The sequence below is a fragment of the Onychostoma macrolepis genome, chromosome 19, assembly GCF_012432095.1.
Source record: "Onychostoma macrolepis isolate SWU-2019 chromosome 19, ASM1243209v1, whole genome shotgun sequence".
NCBI classification, from domain to species: domain Eukaryota; kingdom Metazoa; phylum Chordata; class Actinopteri; order Cypriniformes; family Cyprinidae; genus Onychostoma; species Onychostoma macrolepis.
In genome coordinates, this window is record NC_081173.1 from 17191765 (window position 1) to 17215130 (window position 23366).

Here is a 23366-nt window from a genome sequence, read left to right on the forward strand (position 1 = left end):
CTTGCGTCCAGCGGATATTCTCCAAAATGGCGCTACGCTGAACCAGGGGATACGAATTTTGGAATAAAGTCGTTGTTTTGTTTTCTTTGCACAGAAAAATTGTATGTATTTTTTTTTACAATGCAGTATTACATTCATAATATATAAAAATGTATTACTGTGGTAATGTAAATATTACAATAGCAATTTTTCATATTTATTCCATTTATTATTTGTAGTAGCGTTAGTATATTATAGTCAAATTTATATAATTACAAAATAAGTGGGCCGTACAAACATGTACAGCAAACCTGGAGCTTTTCTTTAAAAAAAAAAAAAAAATGCGTTTTTAAACCTTTCACTTTTTTTTTTTTTTTTTTTGTCCCCAACTCAGTGGTGCCCGCATTAGTTGATCGTTTGGGTGATGCAAAGGATCAGGTTCGAGAACAGGCACAAGCACTCATTTTGAAGCTGATGGAGCAGACGGCAACACCCATGGTGAGCTAGCTATACAGTGGGTGGGCAGATCATCACACCCATTCATACCGACAACAAAATCATAAAGCCACTGTTTAGATTTTGTGTGTGTGTGTGAGCTGTTGGGTGAATACAACCACATTTAATCCCTTTTGCCAGTTACTATTGCCAGTGATTCATCATTTCCTTCATAGCTCATTATCTCATTCTCTCTCTGCTTTTGCGGTAATGGATATGTAATGAACCAGTTACATTGACGGTTTCTTTTCCTCTGTCTCTGTGTAGTATGTTTGGGAGAGACTGTTTCCTGCCTTCAAACACAAAAACTTCCGCTGTAGAGAGGGACTCTGCTTGTGCTTGGTTGCCACACTAAATGCGTAAGTCCTTCATACAATCCCATACATTCTCACTTTGTAAACAAACCCACATTTTTCCTGGAAATCTTGTCCAACAGGGGGCACTGGTCTTCCATATCACAGTATTTTGATGCAATCAAATCCCCTGGGTTTATCACCAATAGCAGTGAACTCAGCATCTCAGAGGTTGCAACCTGTTTTGACATCTAAATTCGCTGATATTTAGATGTAATCTACAGACATTTGCTCATACACGTTCCTTGTCTGTCACATTGTAAACCAACTCGGCCCACTGAGGTAATCCTCTTACCTGCCTGTATCGATACCAGGAAGGTCAGATTAACAGACATTCTCATTGAAGCACTACATATACACTCGTATACAAACAAAACTAGTTTCTCAGTAAGATTACTGCTCACTGTTGACACAAAAGAGCTGTCACATAATCTAAAAAGCCTTATGCTACATTGTTATTGTAATAATAATATGTTATGTGTAATATAGTTTGCCTTAATTACAAAACAAATTTGAAATTGCAGTTCTTTGGGTTTTGTATTACATTACGGGGTAGTTGAGCCTGAAACCAAACATTCTGTCATTCTTTACTCAACCTTATGTTGTTTCAAACCTGTTGGACTTATTTTGAAAAAATGTCTCAGGGTTTGTTTGTTTTTGTCCATACTCTGAAAGTCAGTGGGGTTCAATGCTCATTGACAGCAGCTGGAACATTTTTCAAAATATGTATTTTTTAAAATGCAAAATAACCTTATGATTCCAACTGTGTGTATATACATGTATGGTAATTTATAAACTGTTTCTCTCTCTCTCGCTCCCTCAGTTATGGTGCTCAGCCCTTGAGTTTGAGTAAATTTGTTCCACATCTCTGTTCGCTAACAGGAGACCAAAACCCCCAGGTATGAATCTGTGTCTGTGTATGTATGTAATGCTCGGAATGTATGTGAAAAAGTAAAGCGAGTTGGATGCACTCTCTGTTTCTGTCCTTTGTGTGTGTATGTGTGAAGGAGGGAGGGTGGGAGGGAGGCAGTCCGCACTAATGTTAGGTTTCTAGACATGTACAGCTGAGTTCAAGCTCCCGCTGGGCAAATGGGTCACTCACAGAGAAGAGCATTAGATTTAGAGGCTGAGATGGGAGAAATGAGAAAAAGAGAGATGATTTTAGAAAAATTGGCTGATCAATCCCAATCGTTCTCTCTTTTTAGAAAGAGATTAAGGCGAGGATGCATTAAATTGATCAAAAGTGACAGTAAAGACATCTATACTGTTACAAAAGATTTCTATTTCAAATCATTGCTGTTAGTTTGAACTTTCAACAATGCTAACATGGAATATCATGTGACACTGAAGACTGAAGTAATGGCTGTTGAAGGATTCTGCTTTGCCATCACAGGAATAAATACTAAAATATACACTAAAATGATTTTTCAAAGTTACAAATTAAACAGATTGAGTGTTTCATAAGAAAGCACTATTGCAGTCTTAAAAATGTTAAAAAAATGTTAAAAAAAGTTTAACATGATTTAAAATGTTACTTGTCATTTAAATTTTCACTTAGACATTTCTGGTAAGTTTCACAAATAATTCCAAAGTAAATACTATACCAGTTTGTCAGTGTATTAAAATAGAAAACAGCTATTTAAATTATTATAACATTTCTCAATATTACTGTTTTTACTGTGTTTTTGATGAAAAAATCTGCCTTGGTGTGCATGAGAGACTTCTTTCAAAAACATTTCTAAATATTACCCCAAACTTATGAATAATAGCATATGTAAAAATCAGCATTCACATAGACAGCAATTTAATCGGATGCTCTCACTCATGATGCTGCATGTCACCAACTCTCATTGAAAATGAATGAATTTTCTGTGTGACCGGGACTGTAATAAGATCAATCTGTAGTTGTGTTTCTTGGTTAAGAGTGTGTTTTGTGCTCCACAGGTACGAGAAGCAGCTATGACATCCCTAGTGGAGGTGTATCGGCATGTGGGAGAGAGAGTGAGGGCAGACCTCATCAAAAGAGATCTACCATCTGCGCGGTTAGTATGATTTACTCTTCAACCTGCAAGCTTTTTACAAATCTTAGTTTTATCAATTTAATGACACTGTGCTAAGCCAGCAAGCATCATTCTGTCTCAAACCCACTCACGTGTTTTACCCACACCACAGTTGTGTTGACAGTTTCAGGAATGGTATAATTACTCCGTGAGTCAGTTTTAATGACTTCGATCTACCAGATTGTTTGTGTGCATCGTGGGAGTTTTGAGGGTGATTTATTATGAAGAATTGTACAAATGGCAGCACATTCACATAGACTGGACACACCTATATTTAAAGGAGAATTTTGCATGTGGTAATTGTGTTTAAGTTAAGAGTGCTGCTCATTTGTGGTTCTTGCTAAATACCAGTGATGAAAGAGTAGTTCACCTAAAAATGAAAATGAAAAAAAAACATACTCTCACTGAGGCCATCCAAGATGTAGATACGTTTGTTTCTTTATCAGAACAGATTTTGGAGGAATTTAGCATTGCATCACTTGCTCACCAGTGGAGCCTCTGCGGTGAATGGGTGCCGTCAGAAACATCACCACAATAATCCACATGATTCCAGTACGTCAGTTAACATCTTGTGAAGTGAAAAGCTGCACGTTTGTATGAAACACATGCATCATTAAGACTTTTAGCTTGTAAACCGTCTTTTCTGGCCAAAATACTTGTCCTAATCCATAATAATGCTTCCTTCAGTGAAAAAGTCCATCCACTGTTGTCTTCTCACATCAAAATCCACTGGGATTGTTTACATCTGATTTGTTTTGGACACTTGTGAATGGTGCTTTATCTGTCCATATTACTTTCCTGTATAAGGAGATATGACTTTTGAAGAATGCAATATTATGGGATAGAAGATTTGTATTTTAGCCGGAAGCAACAATTTGAAGTTAGGCACACAGCCTTTTGCTTCACAAGATGTTAATTGATGTACTTGAGTCATTTAGAATGCTGTGATGATTTTATCAGTTGTTTGAACTCTCATTCTGACGGCAACCCATTCATTGCAGAGGACCCATTGGTGAGCAAGTGATGTAGTGCTAAATTTCTAAAAATCTTTTCTGATGAAGACACTCATCAACATCTTGGATGCCTGAAGGTTTTCAGCAAATTTTCATTTTTGGGTGAACCATTCATTTAAATATGACAGCATAACATATGCATGTATTAGCGTGTAGCCTATTTATGTTTTTGAGTGTATTTTATCAGATTTGAAATGCATATATTTTTTATATCTTCACTAGACTACATTAATACACTAGTGTGGACATTGGTGTTTGCAAAATCTTTTGCATGTTTTTATTCACACAAGCTTTTTGTAAATCAGAACCTATGAACATTAATTATCTTTCCACACAGAAGCCCTTGAATGGATTACTTGACCATTTTCTCTTGAGACCAGCCTTTTGACTGAATAAAAGAGCACTGAAACGGCATTAGATTATTACAGAACTCGATTTATTAGTCTGTCATTGCAGTTCTATTGAAAATTTCAGTACATGCACTCTATTACAGTCTGAACATTCTAAGGAAGGTTATTTGTAATCTTTGTGATGCGTGTACTGTATACATTCCAAGAAATTAACTCATGGGTTTCCTGTTATAGAATGATGACAGTCTATTTACATTGTGTTTAAAAAAGGATTCCTTATAATCTGATAAAATCTTGCAGGCTGACATCAGTGTGCTCCGTTGATCTGTGGTAAATTGAGTTTTTGAAGACTGTCTAATACTCCTGCATTCCTGTCTGTCTGATGTAAGATCCTTTAGGCGCTTGGACAGACTCCATTGGCTGCATCTTGAAAATTTCATGATCAGTTTGCTAATGCCGGTGGATGATGCTGAATCAAGTTGTTTTTGTTTTTTTTGTACATAATGGATTCATTTATGGAGGAATCTACATTGTTTTTTTTCCTCTTATGATTTTATGGCACTTTTGCACTATATTAATTCTCCCAGGAATCAGATTTAAAGTTCAGAATGATTCATGATGCAGTGTAGTCCAGATGTTTCAACACAAACTGAACTATATGGGGTCTGGAATGACCCACAAGTTCCACCTGGTTTCCATAGCTATGGTATGATGTGTCAGATTGTCTGGTGTGTGACATGGTTGTGACTCTGACACATCATTATCTCGGACAATACTGCTGGTCAAGAACCCAAAAGTGCTTGTGTCTGCCCGTGTGAAAGATATGTTAAAGTCTGTTTGATTTGTAATTTGTGCATTTTGTTGCTTTTTCTAAGGGTGCATCATATTTTGGCTGATACAAAATGCTGATATATATTTTCATGTTGTTACCAATGAACAATAAATTTCTGAAATTAATGTAAATTAATTATACATATATGTATGTGCGCACAAATATTTTTATATATATATATATATATATATATATATATATATATATATATATATATATATATATATATATATATATATATATATATATATATATATATATAATTTTTTTTTTTTTTTTTAATTAAAAAGTTTATAAATGCACACTTTTTATTTATATTTAACAATTTAAAAATGTAGAAAAATCTAAATCAATACAACTGCAACTTTAAAAAGTCATTTTATATACAAAAAAAATCTATCGAGGCATATCATGCATATTAAATTCTTCTGTAGAGTTGCTTTATAGCTGATTTGAATTTAATAATTTATACATTTTGCAGCATCGACACTGTTATTGAATTAATTTGAATCCACATTGAAATGACTCAAGCTGAATAACGACACTACTGTCTTCAGTATAGCTGCTTTACAGCAGAATTTGCCTCATATTTAATAACTTTGCGTCATTAATTGTTATTTTCCTGTTTAATACTGTGAAGCTACTTTGAAACAATCTGTATTGTATAAAGTGCTATATAAATAAATAAAGGTGACTTGAATATTAGGGCTAATTGATATATTAGTATCTTTAATTTAAAAAATGCTTAGTTAAATTGGTATAGAATTTTATTAATCTTATGTATTTTATTAAATTAGTATATTATCTTATGTAGCAGGAAATGAAAATGACTTTCTACTGCTCATTGTATCAGACAGAAATATATTATCTGTAGATCCCTATTAAATATCCAGTTTTGAACAATATGCAATATTGTTTTAAAAAAATCCAATATGGGCCAATAACAAATGTTGTATAACAAAAATACATGATTTAGTAGAGTATTTGAGTTCACACTTACTTTCTGCATGTATAATTTTGTGAGGGTCCAATGTTGTTTGTCTCTTACACTTTGCCTTTGGAATCCTGTTTCATCACATCACATTGATATGATACGATATGATCTGATCCCCCACACTCGAGGGTGGGCACACAGCCTGAAAATCACTCTAAGCTACTGTACATACAAACACTGTAATTCAGTGTCTGTGCTGCCCTCATCTGACCAAGAGATAACCGCTACAAGAAAGGACATGCATATTGTTGACATGGATATGGTTTGAAAGGACAGGGCTGCGAGCTCGGAGCCATGTCAGTCAAAACAGGAAGGAAAAAGAGTGAGAGGGCAATCTGAATCGACTGATCCAAGGCAAGACGCGGGGGGCAGCAGTGAGGAGAGGGGGAATGCGATCAGTGCTTAAGTGTGTGTGTGTGTGTGCCCGTGTCTGGAAGGGGGAGGGGTGGGAGCCCTGTCTCTGAGCTCCACAGCTTTAGCCCCTCCCACTGGTGTGTTCCAGACAGGAGGTTATGTAAAGGGGAATAGAATCCTTGCGCTGTCTATCTCTCACACACACACACCGGTGGGCAGTTTCTTAGTTTTCTGTGGCGCACACACAGACACACGGCAGTCGAGTCTTTTCAGCGCTGCTCGGCCACATATGAAGGGCAGTATGTCTGAGCAGGTGGGTGGGACCTCGCATGCCGTCCCTCTGTACCCTTTTCTCTTTCTTTGTATCGTCGCATGTTTTCTCTTTCTTCTCGTTCTTGCCTGTTCGTTCACTTTCTCTGTTTCATTGCATTTTAGCCTCTCATGTCATAGAATAGAAAGAGCAGAGATCCTAAATCGGTTGCGTGTATAGGGATTGATGATCTGTGTGTGTGTGTGTGCGTGTGTAAGAACATGCCAGATTTGTCTGGACTGCAAGCACTGCGTTAAGCACAAACATGCAACATCTTGCATGTGGCCTTAAATGTGCATTTACATGCATATTGCATGTGAGAAAGTGAACGTGTGCATGTTATTGCAGGGTATTAGTTCATGGTTGTCTGTATGACGATGTGCTGGTCCAGCACATTTACCAAATATCATTTAATCTGGGTGTAAGGATCATTTGTAGCTGCACTTTAGCGTTTGATCTGCTATACATTGGGCCGGTGAGGGACAGTAATTAGGCTGTGGTGTCTTGTTAATTGTTCGTTGAGCTGAAAATAGTCTTGGCAGGCACTTAAAGGATAGTAATTAAGCGATGACTTTTAAGTGCACACCGCAGATGTGCTATGGTTTAAATTTTGATATTTTTTTTTGTAATGCATTAATTTGTTGCAGTGTTTATCACTGTGCTTGTGGTATTATTTTAGCCTTTGCATCTTAATTGCCTTTAATGCATATCTTTATGGCTAAAATATTTTTCAAGCTTGAAGGAAAAAGTAAATTAAAGGCCTTTTTAAAGCTACTTAGCAGAAGATTTTCTTTGAGTGACGTTGGTTGGGCTCTGACGGCGGTGCATGAACGTGTAGAAAGGCAGACCTGTCTGTATCTGTTTCTGTTTTAATCAGAAGCAGCATTATTGTGATGGACAGATTAAGGCCTTTGGTGCAGTTGCCACAGTTTTATTCTGTTTGAAGTGTGCAGGATGTGTTTTACTTCAGAAGTCCTTTTTGTTGTGCAGTGAAAGAGAGCGAAATACGTTTATTACATTGTCATTGCACTATACCTTCCCATTAGGGTGGGTGATATTCGGAAAAAAAAAGAGAAAAGAAATCTCAGTATTTCTGAGCCTTTGTTGATATTAAGAATGAACACTACCGTTCAAAAGTTTGGGGTTGGAAAGCTTTTTTTTTTTAATGGTTTTTAAATCTCTTATGCTCATTCAGTAATTTAATATAATTTAAAATATAATTTATTCTTGTGATGATCCTTCAGATATTATTAATATGTGGATGCTGATTTTGTGCTCAAGAAACATTTTATTGTTAAAAACTGTTGAGCTGTTTAATATTTTGGTGGAAATAGGATTCTTTGAATAGAAAGCTCAAAAGAACGTTTATTTGAAAAAGAAATCTTTTGTAACATTATAAATGTCTTTACTGTCACTTTTAACAGATGTAATGCATCTTTGCTGAATAAAGTATTAATTTCTTTTCATAATCCTACCGACCTGAAGGTTTTAAACGGTAGTAAATCTTCCTACTCAGAGAAACCATAATTAAGTAATAAGTAATATGCGTTACCTATGTATTTATTTTTATTTTTATTTTTTTTTACTAAAATATCATGAAAGATGATGTTCCCTCATGTCATCTTTTTGAGTGATGCCACAATTGAATCTTTAAATCTGAATTTTAAATTGATTACTTGTTGGGTTGACTAAAACATCTTTAACATTTGTGTACTTGTAAAAAAAGACAAGCACATTTAAAAAACTTAATATTCACTGTTACTAAATTGTACATTACCAGCTAAATTATTGTGTATATTTGATGTTGCCCACATTTACACTTCATAATACCTTTTTGTTTTTTTCATAATACCTTAATTTCTCTTGCTTAACATGGCAAGTTATGACTAAAATATTCATGTTAATGTTATGTGCTGTTTATTGAGATTGTGCGTATTGTTTAAATAGTAATCTCAAACCATTACTCTTCTGTGTGTTTCAGGTTACAGGCCATTTTAAACCGTTTTGATGAAGTACTGAATTCGGGGAACATGGCTCTAAGCCTGAGTCAAGGTAAGTTAACTTTACCATGTTAGTTAACTCGCTAACTCCTGTTTGCAGCACTTGTCTGCATTGGCTTCAGTTACAATGCTAATATTAGTCTTTGTCAGTGTCTTTGACCACAGTACTCAACATAAGCCTTTGACATCTGAGCCCCAGCTTTAACCGCAATGCTACTTTCATCTAAATACTAATCCTCATGTTTTTCATTACCATTACTAGAGGGTTAACATCAACATAAAGTGACTGGCTACATCTAAATGCCGGATTTCTCTGTGTCACTTTGGTCTCCAGTGAGTTAGATTTAACGTGAGTGCTGGAATCTAAATAGGGGAGATGGTGTCAGACTTCCACGGCCTTGGAAATCTCCATGATGTGTTTGGCATATGCCATATGATGGAAGAGCTGGATCTCCAGGCGGATCACTCTGTGCTGCTCTTTTCATGCCGCTCACATTTAGTTGTGGTGTAGAGTTGTTGTTGTATAGTTATGTGTTTTACAGAGACTTAACAAGCTATACCATGGTTGCTTTTTTCATGGTTGCAGCTGTTGACTTTATGGGTTAAACGTGTTTATACTGGTGATTATGGGTTCAGCAGTATCTTTGACTTGAGTGGAGGGACATGGAGGATTTCAGATTAGTGAACAATCAAAATGCTCAATATCTGTACCATATTGAATACAAGAGGGTTTTTTTTGTGGTATTTAATTTTGCATGTTGATTTCCCCTATTTTTATATTTAGAGTGTTTGCTATTTAGAGTAAAATTATATTCTAATAATATATAATTATAAAAATTATACATTTTAAACTGGATCATGTAACAGTGAAAAATCAGTAAAAGGCAAATCTTAAAAGTATCTATTTACTACTGTTCATTATTATGATACCTACATTCGCTAGTAACCTTTACAAGATTTAGAGTAGTTTTTAAGTGTTTTGTCTTTAATTTGTTTAAAAGTAATATTAATAGAAAAATAATAAAATATTTATTGTTAATTATGTAGATACAAAGTATTTAATTTTATTACATCTTTATTATTTGTTTATCAGCTGAACAGTATTAAATTAAATTAATTTTATAATTGAAGTCATTTAATAGTTAACAGTAATATTATTTAGTATCATAATATACATTTTTATATACGGTTGCTCCAACCTTGAATAACAATATAATTATTGAGTATATGCAGTGTTTAATTCTTTTCCAACTTTTCCAGTCACCTCTTCCTTTGTCTCTGCTTCTTTGGTCTTACCTGAATTATTTATTATAGTGCTTTGTGTTTTGAAACATTTACTTATTGCTTGACCTTTGACATATGAGTTTGGGGTGTTATTTATGACTATGGAGGACCTAATGACCCTTGAGTTTAATATCTCATCTTGAAGTAGTAACTAGGTAGCTTCTACTTGCTTGTTAAAAAAAACTCCAAACCAGACTGTAATCTGGAAAATAGATTTAAGACTTCTCCTCTGCTGCTATAGGCCATTAAATGGATAAAATCAGATTCCTATTGGTCTTACAGACCATTCACATTTCAACAATGTCTCTTCAAAAGTATTGGCGAACTTCCAAAATTGTTAAACTGATTGTTTCACTTGGCTATGTGGCTTGAGATGCATCTGGCCAGAATTCAGTATAAGAACAGGAAGGGGGTCGATTGCCATGCAGCCAACTTCCTCACTAGTCATTTTTGAATTTGGCAGAAGACAAAGTAGACGACATTCAAAGAGTTTTTTTTCCTACCCATTGGCTTTGCCAATGGAGCCGCTGTGAGGAGAGGGTTATAGAGAGAGAGCTGAGAGCTGTGCCTGTCACGGCATTACTCTGACACAGCGTGACAGAGAGAGAGAGAAGGACGAGAGAAGGAGAGAGTGAAAGAGCTGCCTCTTCTCAGAAGCATTAAAGCCATGTCTGTGGGTGACGATGGAGATGGTGAGTGCGTTTATATATTAGGTAGTATAGAGATGACTGTAAGCTGTTGTGGTGTTTGTGTATATGAAGTTTACAGTATGCATTATGGTCTGTTTTTTTTTTTTAAATCTTTTGGAAAAAAATGAGGACGACGCAGAGTTATTGTCCAGAAAATACTCTCTTCTAGTGATGATCTGCATCTCTTTCAACTCATAATGTGTCCTTAAAGTCCAAACAATGGAGTGTAATCAGTATTTATTATATATCTAACTATCTCTCTGTGATATACTAGTTATATTAGTTTCTGCGTCAGTGGGTTTTGTCCCTTGGGAGCTCAAGTGTGACCCGGTTTCTAGGGCATTTCTTTGCCACGGCTGCCCATTATTAGACTCTTCAGTTTTTGTCCTGGAAATTGAAGTACTCTGAGATGCTGTGTGTCCGTTGACTATAAATGAAGTGTTTTGAGTACGTATGTTCGAGGTATGTTTTTGTGGGCTTATTTCACAGGCTGCTCTCTAGCTGTTTGTGCTTCAGGGTAAATAGCTTCGCTTCCTTTTCCCTGTAATCCTGATAACCAGATTAAATAGCCAGTTAGGTTACGGATTGACCAGTGAGGACTTAGACATCAACACTCAAGCACCCACCCACCAATAAGCAATATAGTGTTACTGGCAGTTAGACTGACTGTATGTGTGTTTCCAGGTCAGTTTTGAGTGAGAAATGTCACCTATTAGTGTGCAGTCAAAAGTTAAAAATTGTATTTTTAAATGACCTCTGCTGTGTTACATATTCTTCATAAATGGCAATATTTGGGTAATGTGTCATTACATTGATAATTTTGTCACGATACAATATTACAATTCTTTTATTAAGATTTTATATATTGCTTTTCCTTCCTTGAATGGTGCTTTGTAAAATTGAACGTTCAATTTTTAGTTTATATAGCATTCAATTTTTCACACATCAGTGATTTTTCCACAGACTTGATTGCATGATGGACATTCTTTTCCCCAAATACTCATAAGTATCGAAACTGTATTAGAAGGTAATATATTGCTTTGAGAAAAAAAAGAAGCATATTCTTAAAAAAACATTTCCCCATTCTTACTAATAATAATGTAATATTATTAGTAAATTTGGTAACACTTTATTTTAGGGTCTTTTAACTAGTTGCTTATTAGCATGCATATTACTAGTATATTAGCCATTTATTAGTAGTAATTAAGCACATATTAATTCCTTATTCTACATGACCTTATTCGACATCCCTAACCCTACCCAATACCTAAACTTAACAACTACCGCACTAACTATTAATAAGCAGCAAATTAGGAATTTATTGAGGGAAAAGTCGTAGTTAACAGTGAATAAGTGTTCCCTGTTCTAAAGTGTTACCGTAAATTTATATTATTACTGAAAAATATATAAATATGAAAAATACAAAAGTTTTTCTGATTTCAGCTGGCCATTTTGGGCAGACCAAAATTTAAACCTATGTAAATTAATTTAGCCTTTAATAATAATAATAATAATAATAATTTTTGGCGGACCAAAATTCTAAACCAATGTGATTCAGGCATATTATTATAATTTATTATTTAAATTAAAAAAAAAATGTGTGTATGTGCTGTCAAATGATTAATCGCGATTAATTGCATCCAAAACAAGTTTTTGTTTGCATATTATATGTATGTGTACTGTATATTTATGATGTGTATATATAAATACACACACATACATGTGTATATATTTCAGAAAAATGTTATGTTTATATATTAAAAATATTTATTTATAATATTAAATAAATATAAATATAGACATGTAAATACATGTAAATATTTTCCAAATATATACTGTATGTGTGTGTATTTATATAAACATAATAAATATACATAGAACACACATTATGCAAACAAACTTTTATTTTGGATTCGATTAATCCGTTTGATATGTATGATTGTGTGTATTACACACAATCATACAATTCTTTTAAAATCAATTTTTAAATCACTTTGTTTTTATTGTTGTGATTTTTATTATTTTTAATCTCTTATTATTTTTAATGACTATTTCACTTCCTTTTATGTAAAGCACTTTGAATTACCATTGTGTATGAAATGTGCTATATAAATAAACTTGCCTTGCCTTATTAGTGCTGTCAAACGATTAATCACGGTTTATATATATATATATAAAAATGTATGAGTTTTCTTTTTTTTTTGCATTTTTGGCAGACTAATATTCAAACCAATGTGATTCAGCCATATCATTTATGATGACATTTTTTTTAATTTTATTTCAGCTAACCATTTTTTGGCAGACAAAAATTCTAAGCAATGTGATTCAGTCTTTTTTGTTTTGTTTTTTAATCTTTCAAAACCACTGATGCGGCTGCTCTTGTTGTCATGGCAACAGCCTTTGAGAGCGGCCAGCTCTCTCTCTTTCTCTCTCTCTCTCTCTCTCTGTCTTGCTCCATCCTTGCCTTTTCTCCCTTTTTCCCCCTTTTTCCCTTCAGCTTGTCCCCACTTTTTCTCGCTCTCGCTTCCTGTTGCTGTTTTGTTCCTTTTGGCCTGCCTCAGTCTCGCTTGATCTTGCTCTCCAGGGTCGTCATTGGCCCGTCCTTGTTGGATTGTTGTTCACGCCCTCCCGTCTGAACAAAGGGCGGGTTATGCTACAATGCTAATAATGCTAAACACATAGGCCGACACACAGAGCCCTTTCAGCTCCGCTAGTGGGATCAGCATCCATAATGTGTCAGTGCAGTCAGCCCTTGGCTTAGTAACGGGGTCACAGTGTGATTGCCCACACACACACACTCTTTCTGAGCTGTAGGGGTGTGGCCTTTGTTCTCATCTGTATTTAATGTTACACATTTTATTCAACCATGTGTGCGTTTGACCATGAATTTGCGTTTAAACTACGATGATCATGCGTGCTGCATGATGCTAATTAGCTTAGCTTGAGCTCCAGACAAAACAAGCCTCATTGACATGCAAGAAGCATCCTCAAATCTCAAAGCTCACTGGCTGGTCAAAGATGATGTCATCACTCTCCTGATTGGCTCTTCGGGTGCTGGGATGGAGGGGGGGCGGTGAGGAGCAAAGTGCGAGGGAGTGATGGAGGAGGAGACGAGGGGGATGAAGCGAGAGAGTAATTGAGAGGGAAGATGCCGACCAGCTTTTGGGTGGTGGTTTCTGCGAACCGTGTTACGTGCCTTGCTGATCCGTCTCGGGATATTTCGCCGCCTTGAGAACCGCTGTCATGTGAGCTGCAGCTTGGGCGTTGCCTCGGATACGAGAGAGCCACGCCCGCCTTCAGGCATGAGGCGCCTCATCTGCAAACGCATCTGTGACTGTGAGTGTCTTTTTGAGGTGTTAGAGATGTTGCTGGCATTTCAAATGAACGTTGACATCTGGACCAGTGCGGAAATAGGGTGTCGCCCAGGTGCCGTGGAGATTTGGGGCGTTTTTAATAGCCGGTGGATGAAACGGGAGACTGTGTGTGTTCTTCTAGCCTTGCTCTTTACTGGATGCGCCCAATCTGTTCTTGTGTGTGGGTGGCTTTGTGGAGTCTTTGAGTTGTGCAGGCATTGCTCTTTGTTTGTGAATGTGTTCGAGTGATTAATGTTACCTATATTTCCTGTTTTTGCTGTTCAGGCCTCTATTAGGTCCTGGTTCTGGGCTGGTCATTGATTACTTAAGATGATATTGTGGTTGGGAGGAAATCGGACCTGCACTTGCCTTGGGTTTCAGTGGGAATGGATTTGTTCATTGATATATTCAGATTATTACTGAACCAGCCACATTGGAATGAGAATGTGAGACTGTTGGTACAAAAATAAGTTGTTTTTGCATATCATCATTGTGCAGTAAATCTATTTTGGAACAGAATTTGAGGCACTTGATCTCAGATGGTCTATTGATATGCTGCCTTTATGTTCAGACTTTGATATCCTGTTAATTCATTTTCTCATTGCTTTTCTCAGATCGTAGTTTTGACGATGATGACTCTGTGGATGGAAGCAGGCCGTCATCGGCTCAGGCTGCGTTTAAAGTGCCCAAAGTACCCAAGAAACCTGGAGACTCTGCCAGCAGTTCCAGACGACCCAGTGCCACTGGAGCTGCCAAGACAGGTGAGACGAGTGTGAGATTGCATTTACATATCCTAGGGTGCAGTTTAGCCTTGATGCTGTTAGGCAGCTTGGTTGTGCATGTTATCTAGATAAAATAAACATGCTGTGCATCTTAAAAAGTCCAAATTTACTGATGACAGGCTCAATTATTCTGTGCTGTCAGGAAGATATTATAAGATTATCAGTTTGGTGTTATGTCTAAAAATATTTTTGTTTACAAAATTTTATATAATGGTAACTTTATATGGATGGAAATGAAATGGATGGAAACTAATTAGAAAAAAAATGGTTTATATTAAATAACCATGTGGTGATGCCTATTTTTAGACAATTCAGTGGGGGGAAAAAACACTTCACACATGAAAGGTACTTTGAAAGGTATCTTGTTTGATTTTCTCTTTTAATTTGGAACTTGATGGACACAAACTGAAGTATTACTCTTAACAAATTATTCGGTCTGGCATCAGTGCAAAAACAGCTTCACATTACGTAACGATGAGAACAAAGAACTAATATTATAAAATAGATTGTTCCAGTTTAAATTCTAGTTGATGAACCACTTTCAGAGCTGTTGTAAAATAATGGGTATACAGACTCCTCATCAGTTGTGATATGCTTGGTAGCTATAAATGTATTTAGCTTTGCATTATGGTTAATAACTTAATAGCCAGGTATTAAATGTCTTGACTTACTTGGGACACATTCTGCTGTATATGTTTTCATTACGCTGCATTACTGTTTGTGTTTTTGCATTGTTTATATGCAAAATATCTACTACAGTATAAAAAAAATCTCTACTAGTTGTAAAGTCATAAAAATAATCTCTGTTATTGTATGAGAGACATACTTTCTAACCACCCATTCCTAAAAGTTTGAAGGAAAAGCTGCCTCTGAGAATAAAACCTCTTATGGGTATTTTATGATTGACCAGTAAAAAAGGTGTCTTAAGGAAAGAAAGTAAGCAAAGTGTTTTGTTTGCTTATTTCAATGCAATTCATGTGATTTGTGTAGCTGTATGCATTGATGCTTTTACAGAACACAAAGTTTGCACAAATCCCTTTTTTGTTAAAAATACTTGGTTTGTATCAGCAGTTTTTGCTGAGGCTTGTTACCAAGCTTTTATTTAAAAAGGTCCACCCAAAATGCTTTGATATGGGGTTTCCTGAAGGCTGACTGACAGCTCACTGATGCTGATGTGTTTATCAGACTCTTCGGGTCTCCCCCCTGTGTGGCAGATCTTGCAGGCCAAACCCCCTCTGGGCTTCATGTTTGATCTTTCAATTACAAGCGGATAGGAAGACAGACAGGAAGTCCATTAAGACTGAGAGCTGTTAATGTGTAGGATAAGTTTCTTCCCTCATAAGACATTAACAGCCTCTGTAATAGGTTGCGAAGCACCATTTCACTGCATTCGGTATACAGATTTAAAAACACGTGTGTATGTATGTATATGTATATGTATGTGTGTGTGTGTGCATGTATGTAACTCCCTCCCCCACAGCGAACACCCTCCTGTTTGACTAGCAATACAATAGTTGCCATAGGAACACCTCATTGTGCTCAGTTTCGATGGTAACTGCTGCAACTGTCAGTTAGTTGTCTCCTAGTGTGACTGAGATTAAAAATTTCTCAAACAGTGACTGATTCATGTGCCCTTCAAACCTCATAGTTGTCTCGAGTTTTTGTGTTTTAAAGGGGGTCATCGGATGCAAAATTCACTTTACAACTTGTTTGAACATAAATGTGTGTTGGAAGTGTGTGTACACATCCATCCTATAATGATAAAAATCCACCCAGTGTTTTTTTTTAAATCCCTATTTTAAAATCCCCTTTCTCAAATCAGGCTGTTCTGAGGTTCCTGTCAGAATGACGTAGTTCTGCACAGGCCCCTCCCACGATAGTTGATTGACAAGCTGTCTTACCTTAGACCCGCCCTGAGTGAGCTGTAAACAGTCCGACCGACTCCGGTGTAGGGGAAGACAAGGGGTGCGTCCAAAATCGCATACTTCCCTACTATATAGTATGCGAAAAACAGTATGCGAGTAGTATGTCCGAATTCATAGTATTCGAAAAATAGTAGGCGAGAAGTACCCGGATGACCTACTACTTCCTTCTGAATTCTGTAGTAGGCATACGATGGACACTTTACTATCCCATGAGGCCGCGGGAGAGGCGGCGGCATATTCGAAAAATGGCGGAAAGCCGCGACGCAGCTGTCTTCAAGTGTAAAGGGAAAAACCTCAAGGAAAAACATTGTTGTTCATTGTGGTTAACTTGTACTTCTTTAACATCATCCAAGTAAACGGCTGACTTGTTGAGGGTTTAACAAACAGATTAAACTATTGTGTGAATTGTGTGTAAAAAGATCTCTAATCATTAATCATCAGATGGAATTATGTTAACCTCATTGTAGTACATCAGCTTGTTAACGCTGCTTTCTTTAAATAGGCGGATCGTTAAGCGTTAAGAATTTAAATCATTAACGATGTTTGCACAGTGAAGTGGGCTCTTTAAATTTTCGCGCTGTTGTGAAGACGCATGACACGTGACAACATCAACATGGCGGATGTAGTACGTCCGAATTCCATTCATGCTACCCTCATTCATACTATATAGAACGTACTTTTTTAACGGTCGAGTAGTACGTTCGAATTCAAATGTAGTACCTACACAAGTAGTATGCGATTTCGGACGCAACCAAGATGTCTCTGATTAAGCGATTTGATATGTTTAGTTGTTGGATGTAATGATGAATATAGCAGTCGTCATTTACTCCTGACATCTTGAGCCGCTGAAGACGCAGAGGATTAACGATTGACGATTTGAAGTGAATGCGCCGATCCCCGATCTACATAAATGAATCTATGTTCGCGCGAATCATTCGTGATCCAGCTTTATCTACAGTTTATCTAAGTGAGTATAAGGGTTATGGATCTTTGGATATATGGTTATGGATATATGGATCTTTGCAAATCGCCTTTCCTAATAATGTGCTAGTTAGCCAGTTTCGCGGCTGAAGTTTAGTATGCTCCATAGATATATATACCTAGATGCCTCATTATCAACTGTTTCTATAGGCTGCGATACTTAAGCTATCCACCATTTTTGGAACGGTCTGCGAATCTTTGAGCGCATTGACTGTGTGCGTCTACAACAGCAAGTTATACGCTTGTATAACCTTGAATATTCATTGATTATGGTGAATGCAAGATGGCTGACGCGGCAACGTATCTGGAGCGGTCGAATAGGAAATCTACACACATCTATGGTTTGCTCTTCACTCCACGGAAGAGAGGGGCGGGGTCAGCAGAGCTCACTAGGATCTAAAGCAACATGAACTAGAACAGCGTGCTAAAAACAGAGCTGATTTTGACAGGGTAAAGGAGGTGTTTTTTACACTACCATTGAGAAATTTTAGCCAAAGTATGTTATAGACTTTTCATTAAGACCCTAAAGAATCATATCAACTTGTGGAAAATGGGCATCCAATGACCCCTTTAATGGAAGTCACTCGTGTTTTGCAGGTGCCTCTAAGGAGGGGGCAGGAGCTTTGGATGAGGAGGATTTTATCAAAGCATTCACAGATGTCCCCACGGTTCAGGTGAGACACTTGCGTATCAATGAGGGATGTGTTACTCAATTCCCTCAGAACCTAGTTAGAATCCACCCTTGGCTTTCATAGTGTTCACGTTTGATCAAAGGCTTAGAATTGTTTGATCTAAAACTGGTGTCTCTCTGTGTATCTCTCTCGTTACATAGATCTACTCCACACGAGACCTGGAGGATAATCTGAACAAGATTCGCGAGGTTCTGTCTGACGATAAACATGACTGGGACCATAGAGCAAACGCGGTGAGTACGACATACAGTACACAATTCAAACACTCTTGCAGGTAATTTTATCTAAGTTAAGCTGGTCGATATGGCAGTCGCCTTAGACTTACACTGACACCTAGTGGTGTGGATGCGGCATCATGAAAAAAAACAACACATTTGCAGTTCCTAATGCCGCATTTTATAAAAATTCGCTTTTTATAGTCATCCATAATTAATTGATCAATTGACCCTTTGTAAAGACCTGCCCCCCTTCGTTCAGTCCGACAAGCCATGCCGTTCTCACACAGTGAAAAATACAGAGTTTTTATTTTTTTATTCAAACAATAAAAACAGTTTCGTTTGAACTAATTATTATCTATGTGCTATTATATATGTATTTTAAGTCATTGCAAAGGCTGTTGTTCGCTTAAGTCTGTTTTTATTACTACTAAAAATAAATTATAATAATCTGAATTAATCGTTAGAATAATCGACCAATTACTGGATTACCAAAGTAACCGCTATTGACAGCCCTATTTATGACATTTTGATTAAACATTACAAATATACATGCATGGATAAATTGTTCACAATAAGATCTATAATACGCATTGACAAAATAAATTTTTGTTCATGCAGACATTGTCTCCATATTCCACTTACTGAACAAATATTTGGTGCAATATGCTGTTATTAGTGTTTCCCATGATGATGTCAAAGGTTAAGGGGTGATGTCATTGGGATGCACCAGACTTGGTTTTCTTTGTGACCATACATATGGTTTGTTTACACTTCATGTTTTAAACCTCTGTTCAGCATTTTATGGAATTGTAAGGAGTTTCCTGGCTTTTATCTAGTTTCGCTTCTGCATTTCTATTCATTTGTAACAAGCCCTCTTTGATGTGGTCTCATTCCCCCTCCCTTTCCCTCCACAGCTAAAGAAAATTCGATCTCTGCTGGTTGCCGGGGCAGCAGACTATGATTGTTTCTACCAGCACCTGCGTCTATTGGATGGCGCATTTAAGCTGTCGGCAAAAGACCTGCGTTCTCAGGTGGTGCGGGAGGCTTGCATCACGGTGGCGTGAGTGTCTAATTGACTTCTTAAACAATGTGAACTCAAATCTCTGGCACTAGAACATTGTATGTGCATGGTATGTAGATTATTGAGATCTGTTTTCCATCAGCCACAGTCACAGGTCACAGAGCAATTTAGAGCAAAGCAATTCCCATTTCCAGTCAAACGAATGTTCATTTGTGTGTTGCTTTTTGTTCATTGTAAAAAAAACACCAATTTATTGTGAAGTTATGTTTGTCTTTGCAGGCATCTTTCCACACTATTAGGGAATAAGTTTGATCATGGAGCAGAGGCCATTGTTCCAGTGCTCTTCAATCTTATCCCTAACTGTGCCAAAGTGATGGCCACATCTGGCACTGCAGCCATACGCATCATCATACGGGTGAGAAACAGTGGTGTGCATTAGTTTGTCGTGTCTGACTGCTTTGTGTGTGTTTGACCGTATGCTTTTGTATTTTCAGCACACTCATGTCCCACGTCTAATTCCTCTCATCACTGGTAACTGCACGTCAAAGTCTGTGGCTGTCCGGAGGTGAGACGTTCAAACTACTTCAATGCACTACAGCTGGGTTAAAACAGAGGGAAAATGATCTGATTTACTTGTTGTTGTTTTTTCTCTTTTGTGTGTGTGTGTGTGTGTGTGTATAAACCCTGGTATTATTTTACAGGATTCCTTGATGAATCGAAAGTTCAAAAAAAGATCCTCTTTTTTTTTTTCCAGTAGAAATCTTTCTAACATTGTAAGACTTAACTATCATCAATAATCAAAACTTGAATCATTTTTCCCCAGTGACTGTTTCTCACTACTTGCTTGAATTATTTTTATATGTACCAATATTACAGTACATAGTAATATAGGAACAATCTTTTTTTTCCCCGTTTTTACTGAACATTTTTCATTATTCAGTGTAAATGCTTTGAGGGACGATGAAACAAAGAAATATCTGAACCAGTGTTCGACTTAATTGAAATGGGCAGTTTGAAAGAACTGATTTTTGGAAACGAGTCCAACTTCTCAACTCTTTTTGCTAATGAGGATCAAACCAGACACCCTATTAAAAATAAGTGTCTTAACATGTTCATACTTGCAAGTCAGGAATCTAGTCTGCCTGCACAGTCTTTAAGAGATGTAACTGGCAAAAAAAAAAGCACATTATGATTTTGTTAAATATGATATTTCTAACAACTGAATATTGCCGTTATTATAAATGTATTGTAAAAATTGAATTGATCTCCCAGCCCTCCTGAGCCCTTGGCAAGTTTACAGACCTTTCTTCCTCTCTCTGTCTGTCAGGCGCTGTCATGAGTTCTTGGACCATCTGCTGCAGGATTGGCAGACTCACTCTCTGGAGAGGTACCACCACAGCGCAGGCTAAACTAGAGCTGCCTACTGGTGTTGAAAGGCCAAAACTGCATTATATAACTGCTCTTTCTCTTTCCTCCGTGTCTCAGGCATGTGGCTGTGTTGGTGGACAGTATTAGGAAGGGAATCAAAGATGCAGACTCGGAGGCTCGTGTGGAGGCCAGGAAGTGAGTGCCGTCCTCAAATTACTTAATGTATTTTGCCGTTTTATGTTGTGTTTTATGTCCTATGTTGCTGTCTCTCAGGGCATACTGGGGGTTGCGGGCTCGTTTCCCCGGGGAGGCAGAGTCTCTGTATAACTCATTAGAACCGTCCTATCAGAAGACACTTCAGTCGTGTCTAAAGAGCTCGGGCAGCGTGGCGTCCCTGCCACAGTCGGATCGCTCGTCCTCCAGTTCGCAAGAAAGCCTTAAGTAAGAATATCTCACTCGCCCTCATCTGACTATACCAGAGAGACCACCAGTAAACAGTGAATTTGAAAATGAGCTGTTTTTTCTCTTCTTTTTCACAGTCGGCCACTGTCAAAGTGGTCAGCTGCTCCAGGCAGAGGTGAGATCCTTACGTGTGTGCATGTCTTGTGAAAATTTGTATGGGTATTCAGTATATAATATTCAGTGACTTTAAAAATCTATTTTTATATTAAAAAAATGTAATTACTGAATCGAGAAAAAGGTCAATATTTTAGGTCCTGACAATTTATTTTACACTTTTCACCCGTTTTGAACACCCCTTTTACCTTACTATTTAATGTTTAATTTTTTATATTCCATACATAAAAATTCTAAAGGAATTTTCAAAATGGTGTTTCAGTTTGCACTTTAATATGAGTAAAGTATGTGATTACTTTAGATCACATGTTCTATAGCAGGGTTGTTATAGTGAACTAAAACTGAAACTCATTTCGAAATCAAAATATTTTTTGTTAATTGAAATAAGACTATAGAAGAACTGAAATAAAAACAGCTAAATAGAAATATTTTTAAAAATGGTAAAAGCGCATAACAGTTAATGGAAGTAAAATGAAAATTAAAGCTGAAATATAAAAATAAAAGCCTTGAAATATCAATAAATACTAGAAGATAAATGTTGAAATAATACTGGTTCACAGTGAGAAAATGTTATAAAAATATAAATGTAAATGTTTGCTTTTAGATTCCACTTTTCATGCTTCATTTAAATAAATGTTGCGTACACATTTTGTTTGTGTGCTTGTTATTTTAGTGCCTGCTAGTTCGAAATCATCAGGATCTCCAGGCTCTTTGCAGCGGTCCCGCAGTGATGTGGATGTCAATGCAGCTGCCGGTGCTAAAGCCAGACACGGCGGACAGGCTGGAGGGGCGGGCCGAGTCACGACAGGCCTGGCCCCTGGATCATACGCATCTCTCGGTAGGAGCCACATAAAGTTGATGCACAGTTTTACCAGATTTTATTAACTCATGAATATGCAGAACTCATACATCTGAATATACAGGCTCTCCGCTCTTTCCTACCACACGCGATAGGAACTGAAGTGAAGAATTGTCTTAATTCTTCAAGGTTACCTCTGTGTGTGTGTGTGTGTGTGTGTGTGTGTGTGTGTGTGTGCGTGGTGTGGGATTCTGTTGAGTATGTTTGTGTCTTTTGTTCTAACTGGTTTGCTATGCTCCTCTCTCTCTTCTTTGGCTTAAGATGATGCCTCTGATAAGGATGGTAAGATCATCTGCCGTTTACTCATCCATTCTTCATCTTCCCCTTTCCTTACTTGCCCTCTCCCCCTTTCTATCGGCCTTCCTCTCTGCTCATGAAACTCACGCTTTCCTACTGTTTGTCTTTGAATTGTTGATCAGGATTTTGGGGAAGATTTATATATGTGTCTCTGATCTATATTGAATTTTGCTGGTTGGAAAGTTGTTTGCTTTTCGTTGTAGTTTTTCAGTGCTTTGTAGGCATAATAGGGAACCTGATCCTCTCACATAGTGGGTGGAGCTCATTGTGTGTGATGTAGCGCTGCTGCTGTCTGCTGGTGGCGTGTGGTATAGCAAGAATATGACTCATCTTCAGCCTTTCAGCTTGTGGTTGTGCCAAGTTGAATTGCTTCATTAAAAATCACCCTCACTGATCTGATGCTCTCCTTACACTCTGTCCATTCTCTCCTGTCTTCTTTCCTTTAACTCAATCATTAATACATTCCCTCAATCACAGGACTGGCCCAAGTGGGTGGTTTTGGAGGGCCAGCGAGACACTCTGGAAATCTCTCATTAGTAATTTGTTGGTGTCTTTATGATTGACTTGAGGTATTAAAGCAT

General features: G+C 37.1%; 1 protein-coding gene across 1 annotated transcript in view; it reads left to right on the forward strand.

The window, feature by feature from the left end:
• clasp2 (cytoplasmic linker associated protein 2) overlaps nucleotides 1-23366 on the forward strand; it is a 48128-nt gene that overhangs the window by 6010 nt on the left and 18752 nt on the right. The window contains 17 exon segments of the mRNA XM_058752754.1: nucleotides 374-477; nucleotides 742-833; nucleotides 1651-1726; nucleotides 2772-2869; nucleotides 8722-8792; nucleotides 14681-14827; nucleotides 18352-18428; nucleotides 18587-18679; nucleotides 19579-19724; nucleotides 19965-20100; nucleotides 20180-20250; nucleotides 21013-21072; nucleotides 21171-21248; nucleotides 21327-21494; nucleotides 21593-21630; nucleotides 22303-22467; nucleotides 22750-22770. Coding sequence (XP_058608737.1) covers nucleotides 374-477; nucleotides 742-833; nucleotides 1651-1726; nucleotides 2772-2869; nucleotides 8722-8792; nucleotides 14681-14827; nucleotides 18352-18428; nucleotides 18587-18679; nucleotides 19579-19724; nucleotides 19965-20100; nucleotides 20180-20250; nucleotides 21013-21072; nucleotides 21171-21248; nucleotides 21327-21494; nucleotides 21593-21630; nucleotides 22303-22467; nucleotides 22750-22770 — 1641 coding nt within the window.